The sequence below is a fragment of the Oncorhynchus nerka genome, linkage group LG22 (assembly GCF_034236695.1).
Source record: "Oncorhynchus nerka isolate Pitt River linkage group LG22, Oner_Uvic_2.0, whole genome shotgun sequence".
NCBI classification, from domain to species: Eukaryota; Metazoa; Chordata; class Actinopteri; order Salmoniformes; family Salmonidae; genus Oncorhynchus; species Oncorhynchus nerka.
In genome coordinates, this window is record NC_088417.1 from 75,687,038 (window position 1) to 75,713,418 (window position 26,381).

General features: G+C 39.0%; 1 protein-coding gene across 2 annotated transcripts in view; it reads right to left on the minus strand.

Annotated features, from left to right (window-relative positions):
• Positions 1–24,201, minus strand: part of LOC115105745 (ephrin-B1-like) — a 66,889-nt gene extending 42,688 nt beyond the window's left edge. Inside the window, exon 1 of one of the 2 annotated variants that reach the window (XM_029628080.2) lies at positions 23,084–24,201. In XM_029628080.2, the coding sequence (XP_029483940.1) occupies positions 23,084–23,202 (119 nt within the window). In that variant the 5' untranslated portion in view covers positions 23,203–24,201. Of the gene's footprint in view, positions 1–13,075; positions 13,237–23,083 lie in introns of those variants that run through there. The other variant, XM_029628081.2, reaches the window with a different exon arrangement.
• Positions 24,202–26,381: the final 2,180 nt, after the last annotated feature.

The following is a 26,381-nucleotide window of genomic DNA, read 5'->3' on the forward strand; positions in this document are numbered from 1 at the left end:
CACATGACTTGGCAGACCCTTCCATCCCACAATGCCCCGTTGCTGGAGGATTTAGGCTATCCAATGGAATATCAGAGAGGGGTGCAACTAGTCTGGGACTCTAAAGCCATCACCATTCATACAACTCCATCAATAGGCCTCAGGCTAGCTAGAGGGCAGGATACACTCTAAACATTCAAACGTGCACGTTGAATACGTAGTTATTTAACATTTACAATTATCAGTCAATTCCAGTTGAAGACAAAATTGACAAATGCAAACTTGCTCATCATTTTTTTGCAGTTGAAGGATTTGGGCTCTTTGAATAATATCTGTTGTTTATTTCACCAGAAGTAGTTTTCCTGTGGTCATAGTTTTTAAGGTTGGATAAAAATGGAGATTGGCAGGTATTATTTTCCTTCAAGCCTGCAAATCATTAACTAACAGAAAAACATATTCTTGCTTTGACAGTAATTTGAGGGTAAGGTAACCGCAACCCAAACAAGCTGTTATGCAGTGAGAGAAGAAAAATAAATGCCTCAAAAAAGCAAATCAACACGCTCTAAACATTGCATCCAATCTTTAAAACTTTTCCTACAAGTCTGTGATTGTGTTAAAATACAATATTTTACAACATGATATGGATGTTGCAACCCTGTCCAAAAGACAGACAACTGCAGCTGAAACTGTTGGTACTGGTCAATAAATTATTAGTGTAGCATTATTAAACGATTTACATATTGTACACATTTTTATTTTTTCAAATCAGGTTGATTGTGTTTGAACTTCATATAATTTCCAAAAATAACATTACTTTTTTGTATCTTTAACAGCAAATACACATTAACACGGGTATATTTACGTCCATTAATGGGGTACAGTATAAAAAAAGACCTGTGATAGCATTCACAACAAACCAATTCCTTGGTTAATGTTGCTCAAATACAGACTGTTCATTGTTTAGTGAGTTCAGTGTGGAATAATGGCATTTGTGTCAATGAGCTACAGTCTGGTTTACAGAGGCGCTCAAGGCACGTGCATCACAGTGCTCTGCTGTAAGTATCATAGCCATTACAATACATTTTACCTTCAACCCGCCTTTGAAAAGCAAATGGGCAGTTAGTACGTAGACAGAGGATCAGGCACACAAACAGTTAGAAGGGTGTTAATGTGTTATCTTAAAGTTGCAATACCCTCACAGAAATGTTCAATTACATATCGAAGGGGACACGGCGACTCGGCGAGCCCAGGGGCAACAGCGACAGATGCCCCCTACAGGTAGAGAGAAATAATCACCCTCCTTACTATCTCCATTACATCTGCTTTGCTTTGACGTCTATTTTGGTCTGCAGTGCATGGAGCTGCCTGAGATTACCAGGGATACAGTAATTGGCAACATGGCTGTGACTCCTCCAGATCAAGAGCCCAGTTTGGAGTATATCAGTTCTCAGTTCTCGTGGGTTGGAGACTGCAGCCCAGGGCTGGCTGTGTGAATGATCTCATTATCCCAATTACCTTCAAACAGGCTGAGGATTCTGTGGCAGTATGAAGAGTTGTGTCACTGTGACTGGGGTTTGGTTCACTGTAGCAGCATTTTACTACATATCGAAAAGTGACCAATGGCTTAACCTAATAATTCACTGGATAATTATCAGTCACATAATAGAAGTGCACTGCAGACTGTAGTTGAATAGGAAGAAATAATATCATAGTCTCCTACACAGTGCTTACACACTAATAAACTTGCAGAAAACACTAGCTATAGGGAATCAGCCACAGAAGCAGTAAAGTACTGTATCTGCAGCATGACTAATTTAGACACTCCCTTTTCCACTGAAGATTTTCCACACATCCTTCCTGCTGCCTGTATGACTAAATATGTCTCAGCCTACGCTGTAGAATACCAACAAGATTGCCAAATTATGAATTCCGCCTAGGAATGAGGGTGGGATTCATCACAAAAAAATGTACCACCGTAAAAATGCCACTTGGCAAGCGAAGCCAGCATGAGCATCAATGGACTGTTAGGGCCTACATCTGAGTGTTGGCAACTCTTAACTATGCAACTTTGACCACAAAGACCTCATACTGAACATTTTGCTTTAATATTTTTTGCTGAGATGTGAAAATTATGATTGTTACCTACACTCCTCAATTTAGATGTACAAATTTGTACCATAAATCAATCAAATCTAGGTCCATTCTAAGTTGTCTGGAGACAGAGACATACCAGGGTCACTGTGGTTCTGAGAGACATGTTTCCAGTCCTGGATAAAGCCCAACCCCAGATGGACTCTAATCAGCTGAGGAAACCCACTACAGACCCAGGGGGCTAGTGGCAGCCCAGCCGGCCCAGCCCTGATCTGAACGGTGGCCAAAACACAGGTCCTCAGGGAAGGATGCTCCTTAAATGGGTTTAATTTGGACGTCTGCCTCTGACTGTAATACTGTATGTGCTTCTAATGAGGATATATCAGTGTGGCCTCATGGAGATGGGGATGACATGATGAGACATTCTGTGATATAAGGTTCAGAGGAAGGCAGGCTATTACCTGGGAGTGGAGATAAAGGTGTGAATGGAGGGTGTAAATTAAGACTAGTGCTACATTTATCTGACATCCCCTGCTACTCGATAAGCTTTTTTATTTTTTTATTCGGTATCAAAAGGGCTTTAACAAAATGTCTCTGTAATGTGTTTCTGAGGCAGGTGCCCTGAAGAACATACCACATATATATTTGGCTGCATGGCACATGGACATAAATGTATCACACATTTACAAGGGGAAATACTAGCCAGCACTAGTTATGGACAGACATTTGAATCAGGGGCATATAATAAATGTTCAACCACTCAGTGTTCATTGTTTGGGCTTATCTGTGATATCAAAGAGGGCAAAACTAAAGCAACCTCATTTTTTCAATATACTCCTACACAGTGGCTGCCATTCATCAGAAATGCTCAACTAAAATGTTCTGATTGTGTCTCTTCTGCTGTTATATCCCTTCAAGGCCACTAGGAAAAAACTAATTGAAAAAGAAAACAATACAAACCAATGGTACACATAAGCAGTGGTGGAAAAAGTACCCAAATATCATACTTGAGTAAAAGTAAAGATACCTTAATAGAAAATTACTCAAGTAAAAGTGAAAGTCAGTAAAATACTACTTGAGTAAAAGTCTAAAAGTATTTGGTTTTAAATATACTTAAGTATCAAAAGTAAATGTAATTGCTAAAATATACTTAAGTATCAAAAAGTATCAAAAATACAATAAAATAATTTCAAATTGCTTGTATTAACCAAACCAGACGGCAACATGTTCTTGTTTTTCACTGATAGCCAGGGCCACACTCCAACACTCAGACATCATTTACAAAGAAAGCATGTGTTCAGTGAGTTCGCCAGATCAGAGACAGCAGGGATGACCAGGTTTGTTCTCTTGATATGTGCATGCATTGGACCATTTTCCTTTCCTGCTAAGCATTCAAAATGTAACGAGTACTTTTGGATGTCAGGGAAAATGTATGGAGCAAAATGTACATCATTTTCTTTAGGAATGTAGTGAAGTAAAAGTACAGATACCCCCCAAAAAAATCAACTTAAGTAGTACTTTCAAGTATTTTTACTTAAGTACTTTACACCACTGCATATAAGAGACAAAACTTGTGTTTTTCTTTTACTAAACTTATTTTTAAAAGTCGCCTCCTCAACACTGCTTTCAGGTCATGTGTTCTCTGCTTCTTTCCCAGTTTTGCCTTGGTTTGGGGAAGATAATTAGCTACTTCGACTCCAGCAAGGCAGCATAATTTGTCTTGCTCATGCCCGGCAGCACAGAAGCAAGTCCTTGCCGGTAATAAGTCTAAAGAACACATATGACCTTAGGACAGTTCCCATATGCAAAAGCATGGCAACAGTAGTTCAGGACAAAACCTGACAGGGAGACAAGATTTATGATCCAACTGAACAAACTATGGGAGGTATAATGGTTTTTATTTATTCTCTACCCCCTTGTAACAGTGTTCAATATTGATCGTTCTTTGTTAGGAAATGAACCATCACAACTATTGTCCAAGACTCAATTGGACAAGCGGAGCATTCCTGGGGCAGGTTCCCCAGATACGTCCATGACTTCTGCCCACATTCCCATCGCTTTGGTTAGGAGGAAAGAATGCCACAGGTCAGAGGAATGAGACGATGAGGCTGGCTCCTTCCATCCCCCTTTAGCGTTGACATGGAATGCGTGATTGGCAGCTCTCTTTATGTTTCTGACTGGGGGAAAGTCTCTCAATAATACAATCTCTAACCGGCCCACTGGCAACAGGTTACTTGCTCGTATAAACTCCTATAACCTTGAGACTCATAAGAACATTTTCCAAATGATTTTGAGCTAATACATTAGCAATGTACATACTCCTTTAAGCTGCATTTGTCAACAAATAATATTATTCATGGTATTTCTCAATGCTATACTCTATATTTCCTATCAGAGAGACTGCAGTCTCGCTCGAGGGGAAAACAAACCTTGCAGTTAATGCAGAATATTGTTCACTGACATTCTCAGGCAGAATTTGATGTGATTGAGGGTGATCTGAATTCAGCGGGAATTTCCATAGACTTACTGTTACAGGAAGGACTTAATGAGGATCTGGCACCGCAATGGTGTTGCTGATCAGGTTACACACTGAGAACTGATTACCCTCTGCCCAAACAACCAGCAAATAAACAGGTTTTACTCAGCAGACTGGAAGAACGCATAACCTGAGTAGCCTGAGAGACCCATGTCAATAATTGTAATATAACTTCCATTAACGTGAATAAAGAAAAGGGGCCAAAAAAAGTCCCTTGCCTTGGATTTAAAACAGACGGAAAATGTGATTAGTTGATTCGCTCAGTGGGCTGCATTGGCATGAATAGTGTCTTCTATCCTACAAGAGGAATCAGTAGCACTAATTCACCATTACAGTAGACAGAACTAATTAATTTGGCAGTAAGAGCTGATATCGAAGCTGCCGTCTCCATGCTAACCCTATGTAGACAAGTAAGAATGTAACTAGTCTGTCTAGCTAACACCTCTCCAAGGAAAAAAGCCTTGTACGCTCACAAAATACCTGGCTCAGTTCAAACATCTATGACAACAACCATTTCATTGTCAAGACTTGTCCCAGGTGCATAGTAAGACTGCATTAATCAAAGACAGATCATTTTCTAGAGAAGTATTACACCACTTCACACGTTGAGCCCTGCACAACCGAGAAGTCATTTCTAATGGGTTTAACCAAAACCCACTAAACGCACACATAAATCAAAATAAGTGCATGTCTTGGCCTGACCAGATTTGCATCTGACTGCCCCTACTCCCTTTTATTAACTACCACACCAAAGAGACTCCTTTCAGAGTCAAGTCGGGATGAGAAAACTACACGGGGTAATAGTAGGCGAGGGGAACCAAAAAGGATCGAATGACAGCCTGTCATTGGGAAAGACAACTCAATCTCATATTGTTTCATTGAGAGTAGCACAATGTAACAATTCCACTGCTGGTGATCACAGTATTTCTGATTAGAGGGCATAGTCTGTGATGTATTATATCAACATATCGCACGACAGGTCTGTCTTGAAAAACCTGTTGACCGCAACAATGTCGGTTAACAAGAGAGATAGAGCCAGCCACATCTATATAAATGCAAATAGAATCTCCACCCAACACATTTCTTGGGGGTTTTACCTTTATTTAACTAGGCAAGTCAGTTAAGAAGAAATTCTTATTTTCAATGATGGCCTAGGAACAGTGGATTAACTGGCCTAGGAACAGTGGGTTAACTGCCTTGTTCAGGGGCAGAACGACAGGTTTTTACCTTGTCAGCTCAGGGATTTGATCTTGCAACCTTTTGGTTACTAGTCTAATGCTCTAACCACTAGGCTACCTGCCGCCCCAACATGATGGGAACCGTCTGTTTACTGTCAAGAGGAAGCATAGATAAAACAACGCATTGAACTTTGACCCTTTCAACACTTTGTGTGATTCCTTGTCATGCTGGTTGGAAACAAGTTAGGCCGACCACAGAACAATGCTAAATAAGGGTGAATAATCTCAATATTAACAACTCACGCAGATGAAAGGTCAACCAGTAAACTAAAATATACACTGAGTGAACAAAACATTAAGAACATGTTCTTTCCATGACATATACTGACCAGGTGGATCCAGGTGAAAGCTGTGATTCCTTATTGGTGTCACTTGTTAACTCCACTTCAATCCGTGTAGATAAAGGGGAGGAGACAGGTTAAATAATGATTTTTAAGCCTTGAGAAATTGAATTGAAACATGGGTTGTGTATGTGTGTCATTCAGAGGATGAATGGACAAGACAAAATAGTTAAGTGCCTTTAAATTGGGTATGGTAGTAGGTACCAGGCGTACCGGTTTGTGTCAAGAACTCCAACTCTGCTGGGTTTTACATACTCAACAGTTTCCTGTGTGTACCAAGAATGGTCTACCACCCAAAGGACATCCAGACAGCTTGACACAACTGTGGGAAGAATTAGAGTCAACATGGGCCAGCATCCCTGTGGAATGCCCTTGACACCTTGTAGAGTCCATGCCCCGACGAATTGAGGCTCGTCTGAAGGCAAAGGGGGGTTGCCACTCAACATTAGGAAGGTGTTCCTAATGTTTTGTACACTCAGTGTAGGTTAAAACTAGACATACAGACTATTTGTATGGAACATACTAAACTTGCTTCTGCTGCATCATTTAATTTAAATAGCTAATTGCAAAAAGGCAAATCTCTCTCTTGTGAAACCAAAGTTTCAACAACAGTTGTCAGGAGCAACAAGAAACAGGAGAAATCCAAACAAAGCTGTTGTGATAAGGTTGGAACAGGTCTGTTTTAGTGCCTGGGGCGTGTATTACAGCTCTGGTCTGACAGACAGAAAGATGACAGTCCAGTTATTCCGTTTTTGTTTCAGTAGGGTTATTTCCTTTTTAATTATAGTCTTCTCAAGACACCATTTGGTTTTGCTTTTGAGGAACAGCTGGCTAATAGCTTAAGACAGCAGGGGGAAAGACACGCTATTAGGGAAGCTATATTATCACCAAGCTATATTACTACCATCTGCAACAGATACTGGGCCTTAATCTCACTGAGTTTGGCCACACTGACACCGGAGACTCCCTCTACCCAACAAGTCTTCCCTTTTGTGGAGACAGCTGCAACCTTGCCTTGCAATGTGACTGTGGACACGCACTGTTCATCTAGCACTTGACCAGAACACAGATAGAAAGTGGTTGATATACTTGAGCAGACACAATGCTAAATGGAGAAGACCAACACAGCCATATTGTCCAATCACAGCAAGTTTCCTCTTTGGCAACTTTTTCTTCCCAGGAAAAAAAGCATAAGACTAGTTCATTCTCTTTATTGGGATTTAGAAATTAAACTATTTTAACCATGTGATATTTTCTACATTTGATTCTTAATGACTTAATTCTTCCCTGGTTCTGTTTCCTTCCCACAGAGAATAAGAAATACATTAAAAATCCTGAATAGACTTTCTGGGTGCTAAGCCAGGCTATTTTTCAAACCTCACTCTGAGGGGATAAATGCTGACACACTATAATAACACTTGTCACGCAGCTGGCAACCTTAATGCCAACATAATGCACCAGAGGACTGCTGTTTTCAGAGCTTCCTCCTACCTCTTCTTTCAGCAGATTATTCAGACTGACTAAATTTGGGAACACTGGAATCATCGGAATTGAGCACAGCAGCTCCCCTGATATGTCAGAGAGAAGTCTAATGCTTGGATATTGTTGCCTGTATTAAATAACCATTAGGACTTGGGTATTGCATGTTGGATGCTTTAGTATGGCAGATGTTGAGCTGAAGGATCTGTTTGAAGTGTCAAGTGCTCCAACTCCCCCCCTCCCATCGAGCTCCTTGCCTTTGCCTTAGATTTACAATACATCTGTTAGTTTACATAATCACGTTTAATTTCCCCTACAGCTACGTATGGGCACCAGCCAGCACTCATGACAAATGCTCCAAGACTAATTGCTTTAAGACAGTTTTAGTGTGGAGAAAATTCAAACTCAAATATTAGGTTAAATCAGTCACTGGAGTATACATTTCATTACACATAATCTAAACTCAGTAAATCAGTGTCCCACTATTCCTATAACAGTGGCTGTCAAGCGATCAAGTTCCAGCCAATACAGTCACATGGTAACAATGACCACCCTATTGAAAATATTGCTTGAAAAATCTGAATCAAAACATTTGTCTCTTATTACTGTTTTAGTAAGAGGCATTACTGAGGCAAGATGATAAAAGGTGCATATATTTTGATGCTATTATGATAAACAAGCTTCAGAGATGCATAGCCTGAGGTTTCTCAATCCCATTTTACTTCAGAGTGCCTTTAAAGTTTTTAAGCTGCCAGATCCATAAAGGCCATTCCGGTGGGAAGAAGCGGTGGCTTATGTCACGGCCTCATCATCAGTCAGAGCCTCAGCGGGGTGACCTGCGGCCACACTGGAACCTCACTGCAGGCAGACAATGGCCCAGTCCCCCGGAGGAGTACCTGGTCTCCAAACAATGTCATTTTTAATGTGAAAGGCCACACTGGGAGGAATTTCAATTTGGACTTCATTGTCCTCTTTTCTCTCTGAAACTTTAACCTGACAGCTCACCGCCTCTTTTCAAAACAAATGCTTTTGTCTGCAGGATTAATCCTCTATTGGTATGCCTGCATTGTCTTCAATATTCTCCATATCCCTGACTGTCAGGTAAAATAATTACATCAGGGTCATAAAAAGAGAAAATGTGCACGAAATCTGTGACTATCTGACTTAATCATTCAAACCAAAAATGAAAACAATTCATTAATAGACCTGAAATCCCACTGGCTTTAAGCCGCTGTGGATTTAACTGCAGCCTAACAGAAGGTTTATAAAGATCAAAACCACTATTCTCAGAATCTCTAAAAAGAAAAACTATGTATTTTTATATTTACAAATAAATCCACATGGTAAAAAGTTATATGCACAACAAATGAGTTAAAAATATATATATTTCACCTTTATTTAACCAGGTAGGCTAGTTGAGAACAAGATAAAGCGTAGCAATTCGACACACAACAGCATAGAGTTACACATGGAATAAACAAAACATACAGTCAATAATACAGTAGAACAAAAGAAAACAAAAAGTCTATATACAATGAGTGCAAATGAGGTAAGTTAAGGAAATAAATAGGCCATGGTGGCGAAGTAATTACAATATAGCAATTAAACACTTGAATGGTAGATCGGCAGAAGATGAATGTGCAGAATGATCTACTATGGGCTGTCTATAGTTTGCCTAAACTCTGTCAGAAATGTGAGAAAAGGGGGTTGTTTTTTCCCCTCTGTGTATGTGCAGATTCCTTAGCAGCCTCCTGTAAAGAGCGGGAGAGAATGCTTCCCGGCGTGGGGCTTTTGAGCTGGCCTCTCCAGCTGCCAGGGCACTCGGCGGTTTGAGAGTCCGCCAATCCTTGGGAGCTGTACCGTTAACAGCGTGACTTTTAATCCACCCCCCTCCTCCCCCCAAACTCTGTGCAGTGGACTAGGGAATCCTTTCATGCTGGTCATTCACATAGCAACGCCTTGAGAGGGCCTTCAAGGAGCCCCAGTAGAATGGGTTAAAGGTGGCATGGAGAAAGCCCTGGTTTACAGACACATTGGATCACTAGCCTTCATAGAGCTGGACGGCCAGACAAAGGAGAGAGGAAAACCTCAGCAAACCTTAAGGCGGCTCCCATCTGACGTGCACCCTCAGAGAGGGAGAAAAAATCATGTTCATGAAATTTGAAAGGTGGCTGTTATCTATTTGTCACAGTCAGGGTCTATATAGTTATAATCACTCTGTTTGTGTTATGCCATTTCTGCTGTGTGATTTCTTTCATGATGCACGGTACAAATTAAAGGGTCTGTTTCATAATTAATAATAAAATGTATTCTAGCAAAGAGTCCATCTGGCGCAGTGACACACTTACGGAAGACTCGGCCTATCAGGCTCACGGCATCAGCCATTTAGTTAAATCTATTCTGAAACGCCAGTTCTAATGGGCTTTGGAATGGCTGTCACATCCATCCGTTCCAGAGCCAGGAACTAGATTTGGAATGCAGAGAGACACAAGGGTTTCCCTACTGCTGTCCTCTCCATGAAGAAGATCAAACCACTTGCTTCCCTGTATGGGATCCTGCTCAATACATAAGTGTAACTAATGGAGTCAGATCCGATCAGAGTCTCTCTCTCTGTGTGTGTGTGTGTGTGTGTGTGTGTGTGTGTGTGTGTGTGTGTGTGTGTGTGTGTGTGTGTGTGTCTGTATAACATTGATTTTAAGATACAAGATAATACAAGAAGAGACATAGCATGTCTATACATGACCGCACCTTTAGCCGTCCTTACCATTAAAACAAAACGATTCAAAACAACTTTTAAGAAAACCTGTGCATACTATTAACACAGACCACCATAAGTTAAATAAGTTCCGCTACAAACTGTGAATGCAAAAACTGTTATATTGTTAAAGCCCTCAACAACAAAGAGAACTATGTTAGGGGAACCATATGCATTTGTGGAAAGCAATATCTATATCCAAATCTCACAGTTGGTTGGGGCGATGTGTGTGCTGAGTTCCAAGGTGAGAGTGTTTGGTGGAATACCCTTTGTGTGATCTGTGCCTCTGATATCTAACATCTGTTCGTCTCCCCTTGTGCTTCACAATCCCCATTCTTTACAGTAACCTCTTTGCCATTTTTGTGCAAGCATGAGCTAGGCATGTAGAACTGACATCCCCCAACCGCATTATCCCAAGCCCTTGATTGTTTAGTAGAGTTAAATGAATGTTGTAGTTAACTTAGGAATGGTCATGGATCGAGGGTGCCAAACAATGCCGTTCTTGTGGCGCTCAACAATGACTCAGCCTACTCTGCCAATAAATATGAACTCAATGGTTTTCAGTCAACTGCATGTAACGGCTGTGACGAGAGATGGAAAAACGCATGCATCCATTTTCTCATGCATCCATTTTCTCTTATACAAAATGTCGGTAATGAAAATATAACCTTTCCGAACCACACACCACTGGCTATTTTATATAATTTTCTATAGGACTACCACTAATGTACTACGCTTCTGAATGTGCCTTTCAAATATATCCAGAAACTTGAAATAACTGATTTCTGCTTCTCAGCTTCCTTTGTCTACATATGAGCCCCTTTGTAGCGGTAACTGCTTTGGGGTCCAATCTAATGACACATGTTCAACAATCAGACAACATGAATTATTAGTTGCCCCTTAAGCATTTGGGTATCTTTCATTGCATTAGAGAGCTCAGTATTTCATTTAAAAGGGCTGTGAATGCATGAGTCAGTGCTAAGGAACTTTACATCTAGACTGTCAACAGATTCATAAAAGGTCCTGCACATACTAGTCGTCACATGAAAAAAAATAAAAAATGTAACAGCTAGAAAATACATATGTTAGTGCAAGAGATTTGGGTCGTCCATTAACAGTGCATTTGGGTGGAAAGCTCACTCCCCAGAGTAGCCCTGAGAAAACATGCTGTAAAACATTCCCCTGAATATTCCCTTTTCGGGTATTGATTTAAATAAGTAACTAAAAGGGAAAGGCCACTTAAAGTGACCTTATCAGTCAGTTACAGAGCACTCAGATAGGAGAATGTGGCCCACATGAGAATGGTGATACATCGATCTTTTCATAGACATAAGATGAGGTAACAGTTCTGAAGTCTTCATCTCAAAATGTCTAATCTCTCGTGGGCAGAAAACATACACACAAATGGACATGAACCTTCTTATGATGGGATAAAGGTCAGCCACTTTGGTCAGTCATGGTTTTCCAGTTATGTGATAAGATATTATGTAAAATAATTAATTGTAATAATTTATCTGCACTGTATGTTTGTTAGCCAGGCAGAGGAACTGGTTCCATTTTTTATTTATTTTTTTACTATTAAAGTTCCAATATGCAACTTTTTGGGCAATCTGACTAAAGTCAAATAGAAATGTGAGTTATAGATCTGTCATTCTCATTGAAATAAAGTCTAAGAAGCGGTGGATCTGTCCTATGTGCGCTATTTCTATGCTTCCTTTTCTTAAAGATGCACTATGTAGAAATAGCTCATCCATCTCCTGGTTGCTAAAATTCTTATAGTTCACCAAATGTCACTTTATGTGACAAAACAAGCAAATATAGTGTGGAGAATCATTGTATCATCTAAACCACTGTAAAATATATTTTCCATAACCCAAATTATTGTATTTTCAGCTGTTTGAAGCTGGTGTACAAAACCGAAAGCAAAAGATGCCAAAACTTGAAAACAGGAAGCATAAAAATAGCACATATAGAACTGATCTAACATTTGTAGACTTGCTTTCAATGAGAATTACATATATAAAATACGTCACATTTCTAAAATTACATATTGATGCTTTAGGTTTCGTTTTTGCGTCTTTTACTTTCGGTTTTGTACACTATATATTTCACATCGGTTTAGATGGCACAATCATTCTCAACACTATACTTGCTTGTTTTGTCACATAAACTGAAATTAGGTAACTATTAGAATTTTTGCACCCAGGAAATGGCCGAGCGATTTCTGCATTAGTGCACCTTTAAACTGCCAATATGCCAACATTACATTCAAACAATAGTCCCGATCGGTATTAAATAGAATGCCCGCCTGTTGGGAAAACAACCTGTGGTTACCTAGGTTACCCCATTAACTCACAGCAAAAACGTGACCCTTTTCAAACACAATTTTCTTGTTGTCTTCTTGTTTTAGTCAATTACAAAAGTACAACACGTCTAACGATTACCTTTCAACATTGCCTGTTCTCACTACTTAGAAAAACATACTATTGCAGGGCTTCCCTCATGCCCCTATGAATGACGGTGCTAGGAGCCGAGTGAATTAGCTAGCTACCGACCGGAACAGTAAGCTAGCCAAGCCCTACAACACAAACAAATTGACTATACAGCTAGAAATAGTGAGTGAAATGAACTATACTAAACAAGATATATGCCTTACCTGTGATGAAATGTTTTCCACACACATAGTAACGTGTAGCCTAATTGGACACCGAGTCCGCACATTTCCCACTCTACAAAGGCGAATAGCGTGAAGTCACAGGGCTCTTCTCGCATGCTCTATTTTTTCCTACATAGGAGCATTGCGATCCATAGGTCGGGATTTTTGACTTGGTTACATGTACATTGAACAACACATCAACATTTCGGCATGTTTTGTTATTTCTGTATAACTAAAAACCAACAACGAAGTTGTCTCTTTTACAATGGGGGTGAATGGGAAGGAATGTTGTTTCCCCAATTTGAGGGGAATTCCTTCTTATGTCGTGAATATTGATATCGTTTAATGGTTGTCATTTTCACCTTATTCTGGAACCTTGAGGTTTTATGACATAGCCCCTCTAGTAATTTCTCTATGACCGTAGATCTGTCATGACACAACGGGATGCGTGAGATGAGCAGCATTAGTTCCAGGTTGGGTTTTTCTTCACTGGTTATTCGGACAAATCACAATTTTGCAGGTGTTAGCTTCTTTCTATTTCGGAAGGGGATGGGACATTTGGCCCATAGACTTGCCTGAAACTTGCAAAGAGAGAGATAGTGGAGCTATTTGTTCCAGTTACGATCTTTGTTCTATCTTCTCTTAACATGTACAGTTGAAGTTGGAAGTTTACATACACTTAGGTTGGAGTCATTAAAACTCATTTTTCAACCACTACACAAATTTCTTGTTAACAAACTATAATTTTGGCAAGTCGGTTAGGACAAGGATATCTACTTTGTGCATGACACAAGTAATTTTTCCAACAATTGTTTACATACAGATTATTAACATTATAAATCACTGTATCACAATTCCAGTGGGTCAGAAGTTTACATACACTAAATTGACTGTGCCTTTAAACAGCTTGGAATATTCCAGAAAATTATGTCATGGCTTTAGAAGCTTCTGATAGGCTAATTGACATCATTTGAGTCAATTAGAGGTGTACCTCTGGAAGTATTTCAAGGCCTACCTTCAAACTCAGTAACTCTTTGTGTAACAGTATAGCTTCTGTCCCTCTCCTCGCCCCTACCTGGGCTCGAACCAGGGACCCTTTTCTGCACACATAGACAACAGCTACCCTCAGCATCGTTACCCATCGCTCCATAAAAGCCACGGCCCTTGCAGAGCAAGGGGAACAACTACTTCAAGTTCTCAGAGCGAGTGACGTCTCTGATTGAAACACTATTAGCGTGCAGCCCGCGAACTAGCTAGCCATTTCACATCGGTTACATTTGCTTGACATCATAGGAAAATCAAAAGAAATCAGCCAAGACCTCAGGAAAAAAATTATAGACCTCCACAAGTCTGGTTCTTCCTTGGGAGCAATTTCCAAACACCTGAAGGTACCACGTTCATCTGTACAAACAATAGTATGCAAGTATAAACACCATGGGACCACGCAGGCGTCATACCGCTCAGGAAAGAGACGCACTCTGTCTCCTGGAGATGAACGTACTTTGGTGCGAAAAGTGCAAATCAATCCCAGAACAACATCAAAGGACCTTGTGAAGATGCTGGAGGAAACAGGTACAAAAGTATCTATATCCACAGTAAAATGTGTCCTATATCGACATAACCTGAGAGGCCACTCAGCAAGGAAGAAGCCACTACTCCAAAACCACCATAAAAAAAGCCAGCCTACGGTTTGCAACTGCACATGGGAACAAAGATCGTACTTTTTGAAGAAATGTCCTTTGTTCTGATGGAACAAAATAGAACTGTTTGGCCATAATAACCATCGTTATGTTTGGAGGAAAAAGGGGGAGGCTTGCAAGCCGAAGAGCACCATCCCAACGTGAAGCACGGGGGTCGCAGCATCATGTTGTGGGGGTGCTGTGCTGCAGGAGGGACTGGTGTACTTCAAAAAATAGATGGCATAATGTGGTAGGACAATTATATGGATATATTGAAGCAACACCTCAAAACATCAGTCAGGAAGTTAAAACTTGGTCGCAAATGGGTCTTCCAAATGGACAATGACCCCAAGCATACTTCCAAAGATGTGGCAAAATGGCTTAAGGACAACAAAGTCAAGGTATTGGAGTGGCCATTACAAAGCCCTGACCTCAATCCCATAGAGAATTTCTGGACAGAACTGAAAAAGTGTGTGCCAGCAAGGAGGCCTACAAACCTGACTCAGTTAAACCAGCTCTGTCAGGAGGAATGGGCCTAAATTCACCCAACATATTGTAGGAAGCTTGTGGAAGGCTACCCGAAACATTCGATCCAAGTTAAACAATTTAAAGGTAATGCTACCAAATACTAATTGAGTGTATGTAAACTTCTGACCCACTGGGAATGTGATGAATGAAATAAAAGCTGAAATAAATCATTCTCTGTACTATTATTCTGACATTTCACATTCTTAAAATAAAGTGGTTATCTCAACTGACCTAAGACAGGGAATTTGTACTTGGATTAAATGTCAGGAATTGTGAAAAACTGAGTTTAAATGTATTTGGCTGCATATAGGTGTATGTAAACTTCCAACTTCAAATGTATGTACCCAGAACTTCATTGAGAATCTAACCAATTACACAATACTTTAGTTGTGGGTTAACCAAGATAATAAAATGTCTAAAACCATGCCTTGTATATCTCACAATGGTATGTACGTACAATGACCTTCCTCAGGAGCTCAGTTGATCAGAATCAAGCCTTTAATGGCTGAAAAAGGTAGACTCAGACAACTATCTGGAATAGTAGCTCCACTACTTTCTAAAAGTGGAATATTAGAGTGCCTAATGACACAATGACTGCTTTTACTTTCCTTTCATTTTTGTGTTAAGCCGTCCTGAGGTGGCTCTAAGTCTCTCCTCTTTGTGATGGGGTCTGGGTTTCTGTGAAACGTTATCAGAACCAGCATGAAGGGATGAGGGCAGGAAGAGAACAAAACCACTCCTGTGACACTTCTCAAAGGAATCTCTTTCTTGTGTAAACTACGGCTGAAACCTAGGGAGCAGGGGCATGGGTGGGTTTATTACAGGCTGGAGGGTTGGCACAGCCTATTTAAACAGTGACAGAGTTCATCTCTAGACTGTCACTTTTAATCACAGGCGCATTGATCATGATGGCACAGTCAGGCAAAGCTTGAGCTACTCCACTTGGCTCTAATGTATTAAACACACAGGACACTCGATATCTTCTCCATTTATCATACGCTGCTGAATCTCCGGACCAAACTATATCCGTAAATGTCTATATGTGACTTTGTGAAAATAATTAAAACACAAATCAAATGCAATGTTTTCTCCCGTTTTACAACATCATGTCGAACTGTTGACATAACCATAAACCAGTCACTGAAGACAGATAGTCTCTCGTATTGGTCTTCACAGTGTGAGATTTCAGAGGTTTCACTCCCTAATTGATAACTTTAATAATACATTAACTGGATAGTTAAAACATTAACCTTTGGTGTCTCCTTTCTCGTTTTTGACTGAGGATTTAATATGTGATTAGTTAAATTACCTAGTTAGAGGGTCTGATTTCAAGATAGCGCACTGAGCACAGACAAAAATAATACTCCCTGGCTTTAAAAGGCAAAGATCATTTCTGAATCATTGACTACAGTATAATTATGGTATGAAGTGCACCATCAAATGGAATGATACTGCATTCAAACTTTTTTTCTTCTTAATTAACAGCCTGTTGTCCTGTTATCCTATCATAACCTCCGCGAGGAGACCTTAACAACATTATGAAACTAGTATTGTTAGTGTGTAAATGCAAGTTGTCTAAAAACTTGTATTTCACATGCACCAATGGTTAAAAACAGCAAATCTAGTCTCTTGAAGACATACAGTAGGACTAACTGGCCACCACCTGCTTGGCTCTATCTGACACATAACCCATAATCTTGGGAAATACAGGACAGGATTACATTGCTATTATTCTCACAAGGGAGAGAGATGACAGGGTGAATTTATGAGGTCCAGCAGTGATGGGTCTCAAAAGCAGAACAGCATCCTACATGTAGTACAGTGCCTATCATACGTATTCACCCCGCTTGGATTTCTTCACATTTTATTGTGTTACAAAGTTACAAAATCAATGATCACATCTATACTGACCACATCTACAATATATAGACAAACTGACATGGTACGTCTATGGAATAGACTGATAAATATGCCAGAACACAGAATCACAAAAACAAATTGGACTGGGACCTTACTCATAACTATCCATGGGCTAGAGAATTATCTATTTGTTGTGAAACTGAAATACAGTTTCACCAAAAATATGGTAATTTCAGGAACAAATTTCCATGTGGTGTTAACCAAATCAAGGACAAGCCTTTTCTGATTCAAAAGGAAAATTGAGCAGCTGATATTTGGTTTAAACCTAAACTTAGAACGTACACTCTCATCAAAGAGAACTACATCACTGAACCATATGTCCACCTGAACCTAACAAAAAGTCGAAGGTCAGTTAGCGCACAACTCAGATCTGCACCCCCCCCCCCCCCCGGTTATAAAGACGTGTAGATTTAACAGAGTGCCTGAAGATAATTCTTAGAACATGCCTACTGTGTGATCTTGAAGAAATCAATTTAGTGTTTTATAGCCCTCTGTATGACGATCTGAAACATGTTCTTTTTTGTATATAAAAAAAATGTGGCAATAACCCTGAAGTATTCTGCTTACAGGGCGAGCAGAGGCTTGAATTTTGTTTCAGACAGGGCGTGTTTGAGATTGCTCAGATTGTTCACAATGCCTGGAGGAGAAGGAGAAATGTACTGTTTGTGTAGTGTGGCTAGATGGTAGCTGTTCTGGCCATGATTATTATATGCATATAATTTGTTAAATGTATTTTGTTTTGAGTACAAGAAAAATGATACTGTGTTTAGTAGTGTCTTGTAAGCCCATGTGGGCTGGGCACCAGTAGGTGTATGACACTTAAATAAATCATATCAATCACTCAATCAACAATAACAAAAAAGATCTACACACAATACTATGTAATGTCAGTGGAAGATTAAGATTAATGAAACATAAAACACTAATATATCTTGATTAGATAAGTATTCACCCCTGTGATTCTTATTAGATAAGTCTATTAAAAATATTTGCCCATTATTGTTTTCAAAATTCTTCAAGTTCGGTCAAGGTTTTAGGGATCATGGCTAGACAGCCATTTTCAAGTCTTGCCATAGATTTTCAAGCAGATTAAGTCAAAACTGCAACTTGGACACTCAGGAACATTCACTGTCTTCCAGGTAAACAACTCCAGTGTAGATTTGACCTTCTGTTGTAGATTATTGTCCTGCTGAAAAGTGAACTACTCTCCCAATGTCTGCTATAAAGCAGAATTAAGCAGGTTTTCCTCTAGGACTTTGTCTGTGCTTAGCTCCATCCCGTTTCTTTTTATCCTGAAAACCTCCCCAGTCATTGCCGGTGTCAAGCATACCCATGCCATGATGCAGCCACCACCATGCTTGAAAAGTAGGAGGCAGTTACTCAGTGACGTGAGGTGTTGGATTCGCCCCAAACATAAGGCTTTGCATTTAGGCCAAAAAGTGTATTCCTGTGCAGTGTTTTTTTCAGTATTGCACTAAGCCTTGTTGCATACGTGTGCATGTTTTGGATTCTGTTTGTTTTTATTCTTCTTTTTACTCTGTCATATATGTCATTATTGTGGAGTCACTACAATGTTGTTGGTCCATCCTCAGTTTTCTCCCATCACAGCCATTGATCTCATTTCTAAAATAATAGCCTTGTGGTGACATCCCTGAGCAGTTTCCTACCTGTCCTGCAGCTCAGTTCAGAAGAACGACTGTATCTTTGATGTGTCTGGTTGGTTTAATACGTAATCCACAGCCTAATTATTAACTTGACCATGCTTAAAGAGATACTCAATGTCTGATTTGTTATTGTTACCCATCTACTAATCACTGCCCTTCTTTATGAGGCTTTCAGAACGTTTGGTCTTTGTAGTTGAATCTGTGCTTGAAATTCAATACTCGACTGAGGGATATTACAGATGCTGTATGTTTGGGGGAGAGAATAAGGGGTAGTCATTAAAAAAATAATGTCAATCACACAGAGTGAGTCCAAATAACTTATTATGTGATTTGTTACTCCTGAATTAATTTAGGCTTGCCTAAACAAAGGGGGTAAATACTTATGCAATGACTACATTTAAGTTATTGAATTTGCATTCATTTGTAAAAATGTGTAGAGTTTTTTTCACTTTGACATTATGGATCATGTTGTGTAGATCAATGACAAAAAAGCACAATTAAATCTATTTCAATCTCACTTTGTAATGCAACAAAATGTGAAAAACATGTATGATAACCACTGTCAATCTAGGTGACAAACTACTATATTCTTTCTCAATGTTTGTGTGGGATATCAGTGAGCCCAACATGGAAATTGCTACAACAAACTACATTTTAAGATGACAAATATGACATGAAGTATTTTTTCTACGGCTAGAACAAGATGCTCATATAACAAAATATAGAAAGATTTGTCATAATATATTTGATTATACTTTGACCAAAATATTCTCTCTTTTTTTCATGGTAGATCTACAATCTTAAGTTGCCAGTGAGCTCACTTCTCAGAGGAACTTAGAGAAATCTCCTTTGTTAATGAAAGACAGATTTTCAATTACCTACTAATTTTATTCCCTCCTGAGAAATTAGAAAGGAACGAGTTTGTTCAATATCAATAAATCCAATTACCAACTATATCCCCTTCTTTCTCTTAGGTAGAAACAAATGTATTGGAAAATATAATCTATGCTTATCCATCCCTCTTGTAAAAAAACAACAACAACAATACTCCTACAGTAATATCACAGAAAAAAATACAAATCTACTGGTTGTAATGGTAAATATTTGTAAATATATGCCTGAAATAGAATTTGGAATAGCTTTATCTATTGTGGATTTGAACATATAAATTAGAAGTCTGCAGAAACAACTTTTCCAAAATGTTAACAATATCTTAAAGTGTTGACTTGTGATCAAAGAACAACTGCATTTATATGCATTAATCTTTGTATTGTGTCTAGTGTATACACTCTTACGCATTCTGTGAAGTTCCCTGGTCTACCACAAGCTGTTCCTCATGTACCCAATCACTAGATCTGCTTTTCAATGCTGTACGAGTTTGATCTCTGTATCACAGTATGCCTATCTACGTGTTAGAGTGTGACTTCATGTGATTACATGAATGGAGTGCTTTTCTTAAGTGTATAGCTGTCAAATTAGTCCATGCCAGTGTTCTGGTACTGGGGAGGAATCAGCAGACAGTGTGTCTGAAGTGCGTATGACTCAATGTGGTGGGCCAGCTACATCATTTTAATAAGGGAAAATAATAAAGAGTTAAGAAGGGAATATAGTAGCAACCCTAAAGCTTTCCTCACTTGTAGAGTCTGTTACTCTGAACAAGTAACAGAAATACTGAGGGCCAAAATAAAAGTCCCAACATACAGTACGTCTCAGCTAAGTTCAGTGTTGATCCATCAATATTGGCTATATGTCCTATTTGAAACTGTATGCAGACAATTTGAGTCAACATTGACAGAGACGTCAAGTATCGTATTGAGAAAAAAATGGAAATCACAGAATCGTAAATTATATTTAACATATAATAAAAAGTGCTGTCGAACATGCACAACTAACAGACAAAAAAGTATATACCAGGGGCCTTTGCGTAAATGTGTCTTTAAAAAAAAGTGAGTCGATCTGCCTGGAATTACTGTGGAAAGCCCTGTAAGCTGCTTTACAGAGTGATTTGCCTGTGCTTGCATGGGGGTAGTGTTATTCCATATGTCCGAGTTAGACATCTATTTAGCCTATTTCTGGGCCATCACCTCGAGTCATAAAATCATTACAGTCAACAAGAACTCAAACAATGTTTATTTAGTGTCCCTGAAAAGACTTGCTTTGGCCTGTTTTGTTATAAGGCAATATTAAACACTTGAGACAATGTCTTCTTCGAAATACATTACTTATGTTGACATTTTGTGTGGTCTCTGATCATTTGAGAACTGAAGTTTGAGTTTACATCCACACTGAACACACAATGAAACTCATCCGAACTACTGACAAATTTGTTTGACATACAATGTCTTGATACAAAATGGCTGCTACATTCCAATTCAAAAACCACAGGTGCAGTTGGAGCAAACTGAGTCTGAACCAACTCAGCAAAATAAACAAAATAAACGTGCCTCAGCTCTGAATAAAATGAAAACTTTTAGTTTATACATTGGAAAGAAAATATATCTATTATGCTTTGAAGTTAGCTTCTCTGGAGGTGCAATCATCAATATTTTTTGAGTGAATTCAATTTATAACATATCAATTAACTTATTTTGATGCCTGTATGAACATCATCAAGTCTTCATGTCCTCATGGCCCAATAGATCTGTAATCAGCTTTTAAGTGGCTGGCTGCACTCTGGACGACCTAGCTACCAGCATTGTAGGCAAAGCAAAGCAATACCACTCGGTAGATAAGTAAACAAACATTAACTTACTTGAGAAAACAGCCACCAACTGTTGTAAAACAAAACAGTCCTTTTTTAACAACTGCTCAACGGCAATTAAAGACTTGTCTCTGTCAGCACTTTTACGCTGTTCCGTGTCATGACTTATTTGAAAATGTCTACTGTTGAGTGAACAAGCTCAGGACTAGGCCACTTCACTTGACTCCATCCACGGCTGGTGTTTAAATCCTGAATACCGAGGCCCTCGGTTATTGCTTTCAAGAGAAATAGAGATGTGTTCTCAATATTTCCCATTTTTAAATTAATTATAAAAAGGTGTGATTCACCTTATCAGCTTAATTGGATGCTTGGATAATATAATTAATATATATTTTATAACAAATATATGCAAGAGACATCACTCACTGCTACCTTGTGGTACCACTTAAATTTGTTCCCTTATATTACTTTAATCTTTACTGATTGAAGAGATTTTGCCCAAGGGTTATATATACACACACGTATGTTGTTATTGTTATTTTATACACTATATCATTATTAAAGACAGACAGGCCTCAACAGCCAGAAACTACACATAGAATCTATTGGAGACTCGGTATTGCAGGATCAGAAATGATTCCAGGAATAACTTGGATTGAAATGCATATGAAACATATAGATGTTTGATATGTCTTCATCTAGATCAAATAACAAAATACCACTAAAGGCCTATATTTTCAAAAAATCCCTGTTACGCTCTGAGGACTGAAGTATGTTGAGTGGGGATGTTATATTAGGCAATGTATCTATCCTCAAAGCCAGAAAGATATGGGTTAAACTTGGAAAACACATTTATAAATGTGTCAATCCATCCAGAGGAGAGCACCTGAAAAACACACACACACACACACACACACACACACACACACACACACACACACACACACACACACCAGGAGCAGTTGCTGCCTCTCACTTGATTATAGAGACCAATCTGCTGCAGTAGATGTAGGCTTCCCTAACAGTAAATGATGGGGCCTGGGTGATTCTAGGTGAATTTGGCATCTCATAAATGTTGGTTGGAAGTTGAATAATGACAAACACGAGTTAATCAATCCTATCTAAATAACGAACATAGCTTGAATGAAATACATTTACCATAACATCTAGAAATCCATGAATGACTCACTAGGCAGAACTGATCTTATGCTTATTATTGATGGTTTAAAATATGGCCTTTATGATGTATAGGCTATCAAACCATGTCTGGCTTTCCCCATGACTCCACTTCATATTGTTTTACAGTAGACCTATGCTTTTCCATTCAACACCGTGTGAGGCATCAGAGCCAGCACATTACAGAGCCCTGAATGCCTATGCATATGTATTGACCATTAGCATCTTTACATCTTTATGCTAATAGAATAGCATGAGCGTTATGTTGTATTCAATGCATGATAATACAGATATAGGCTATATGTGTAATATATCCTAGATTAGCACATTTAACACTTACTTTGGGTTTTGTGAGTTCCAAACCACCGATTCCAACGTTTTGGCCACCGGCAACAGCGACCTGCACAAGACTGTCAAAAACCAAAGGTAGTACTTCCAATTGGAACAGGAGCCTGCCATTTCCACGCTTATTCAGTGATGCAAATGAATCAACGGCACGATGAAATCATAAAAAACAAAAATGGATACAGTGTAAATGTACAATTCTAGATCCCATTCGCTAGTGTCGCATGTAGATCATGCGTAAAATCACGTTTAAAATGACAAATGATAACCATCACTGAATAGATATCGTGAAATCCTGTTTCCTCTGTTCGGTGCAGGTTATGCAAGCAGAACAAGAGTATATTGCAGGTAAAACAATGTTCTGGATTCTTTATCTCATCACCTTCCAGTGTCGAATAGATTTGTAAGGTATGCGTACGTTTAACTCCTTGGTATAACAAGTTTCAAAATGTCACTGGTCAGAACATAATGTTGAGTCGGTTAACAAGTGGAGTCTTCGCCCGCGAACCCGTGCGCTGGAGTGCGTTTTACAGTTGCTGATGCACATTTAACAATCCGATACTGTAAATGTGACCCCTTTGTCCTTGCTTCAGGAAAGATCTCTGGCACGTCTGTTTTCTTATACTCTTCTTTGTATGGTGAACCCGTTGTCTATAGATAAGTCAATGTCATTGTATCGTCTATAATAACGCTCTAACAGAAAACATTTTGCGTATCTCCAAAATAGCCTACTCCATATGTGTAGTAGCAGACTCCAAAACACTCGCGATAAAATGCGAAAAATCCCTATTTCAGGTGGAAATTACTCTCCCGTGCATTGAAATTCCAATCCACTTGAGATGTTACAGTGTGCCTGTATATTGGAGACACCAACTCATGTTCGAAGTCCGTTCTGAACTGCTTCATCCAAAGTGCATGAATCACGACATTGATAGGCTACGGGTGAATAATCCAGTTTAGAATCTATAAAAAAAAGAAAACAGCTGGGAAATAAAGTTAAATATTGTGCCTATTTAACCTGAACTCGCAAGGAGTTTTACCAGTGATAGTTCCAGCGTACAGTGCACACTCCAAACTGGCATTACAATACTCCTTCGCACACACTGCTGCGTACGTAATGCAACGCTTGGATAGCCCTGACCTCCCAACCAATCAAGGCAGTTTGGCGGAGTCCTCTCATTATTCAGTTGTTCATCATTCCCTTGACCGAAGGGACTCGGCATAGTACAGTCTGGGCCTTTTACAGTGAATACATGGCAATTAAGAAATACTTATGATTTTCAACATATGTGCGGACTATTTTGTATAAATATGCGTTGATTAGACATGGTGAATATGTTGGCCTGCACCGGGAATGTCTCCACAATCAACACAGGTAATACATTTAGCCTTTATAAGGTTTAATATAGCAGCGCATGATACATTTATTACAGGATGTTGCTCACTACATGGACTACTTATAAGGTGTTTGATATAGTCAAAAACATATATGTTTGATGAGTCTCTCATTAATTAAAGATGGTAGTCTGTGACTCTTGTCTAATATGGCTCGTATTACTATTGACAATGTTGCCCTCTATCGGAAAGGGTGGAAACGTTGTGGGAAAACAGAAAGCATTATCACGAGTGCATCTATTCTTATTTTATTATTTTCTATTCTAGGCTATTATCTTCTATCCTAAAACGTTTCTCTGACAGTAATATATGTGATGCATTTGAATTCAAATTATGTATATTATCAAAGTTATGGCAGCCCATTGCAAAGACATTATTGGTCAGACTTGCTCTTACAAATCAAAAATCAAATGTTATTAGTCACAAGCGCCGAATACAACAGGTTTAGACCTTACAGTGAAATGCTTACTTACAAGCCCCTAACCAACAATGCAGTTTAAAATAAATAAACAAAATAAGTATAAGAATAAGGAATAAAAGTAACACGTAATTAAAGAGCAAAACAGATGTTTCCAAGTTTGTTGCCTTTTAGGAACTCGTTATTGATTAACATCTCGATATGGTTCAAATGTAAATTATTTATTCTTATATCTAATTTCAACACAAGGCTAAACACATGGATGTCTTTTGCACACCATCATTTATGATGGAGATAGTAAAAAAAAATCATTAAATGTAGGCTATTATGGAGATAAACATGAATAGAAATATACTGATCATTTCCTGCTTTAAATCAAATCACAGGTAAAACTATCTTCCTTTGGCCTTCCTTGGTCCCTTGGGATCTCTTTATGAACGTGCCAATGTAGGGGTGGACTGGGACCTAAAATGTCCCTGGCATTTCTAACACACTGGCCCGTTTTTTCCCCTTGAGGCCCCTACACCTGTCCATTTCTTTCTTTGAGGCCCCCATACCAGCCCATTTATTTCCTTAAGTCCCCCATTATTAGGCAGACAATTATAATTTTGTGCTAAAAACCAAAGTTAGACAGGCCCACTGGACTAAAAATGTACCAGCCGAAATGCCAGATGGCCAATCCACTCCTGCTTGAATGGCAGAAAAGTGCTGAAATATTTCTGTATATAGCCAAAAGTAATATATGTATCTCCGTTTCCCTTTGCCTCTTTAACCAAAGCTACCTAGTAAGATTATGCTTATACACCAAAATAACTAACTAATACAAAAAATTGTGAGTAAAAGCACAGCTGTTTTCATAGTTGTGTTTCATGCCATGGTTGGCGTTCAATGCATCTCTGCAAAGTCAGGAATATGTGACCTTTTCATATTGCTGTGGCTTCATCCAAGGAAGGTCTCTAAAAATAGCTCCTCGCTCTAAACTAGATGTTTGATTTATTTGTGACCTACTTAGGATAGACACATAATAGCAACTTTACATTGCAGTTTGCTTATTTGATCTAACCTGATATCATATTGTGACAGTAGACTATGTAGAATATTATCTAACTTCCTTAACAAAGCATGTATGTCAACATTTGTAAAAAGGGAATAAGGGAAAATACAAAAAGGTCTTAATTTGAATATGACACTCATTGAAAATACCTTTCAGGCATATAGTGAAATGCTCAGGGGATCCAGTGGTAAAATGGAGTAGCAATGGAGGATGGGCATGTGGCCAGAGGGTGTGCAGGTTTAATTCCCAGGTGTGGACACTGCTGTTTTGCCCTTGAGAAAGGCACGGCTTCACAGAATATAATCAGCTGTATAATTCTATGTCAAGTGGAAAATGTGGAGTTACTCTCAGATTGCAATTGCCATTCACATAACCAGACAAATATTGTAAATTATTGTTTGTATGCTCATCAGTTCAAGCCATTTT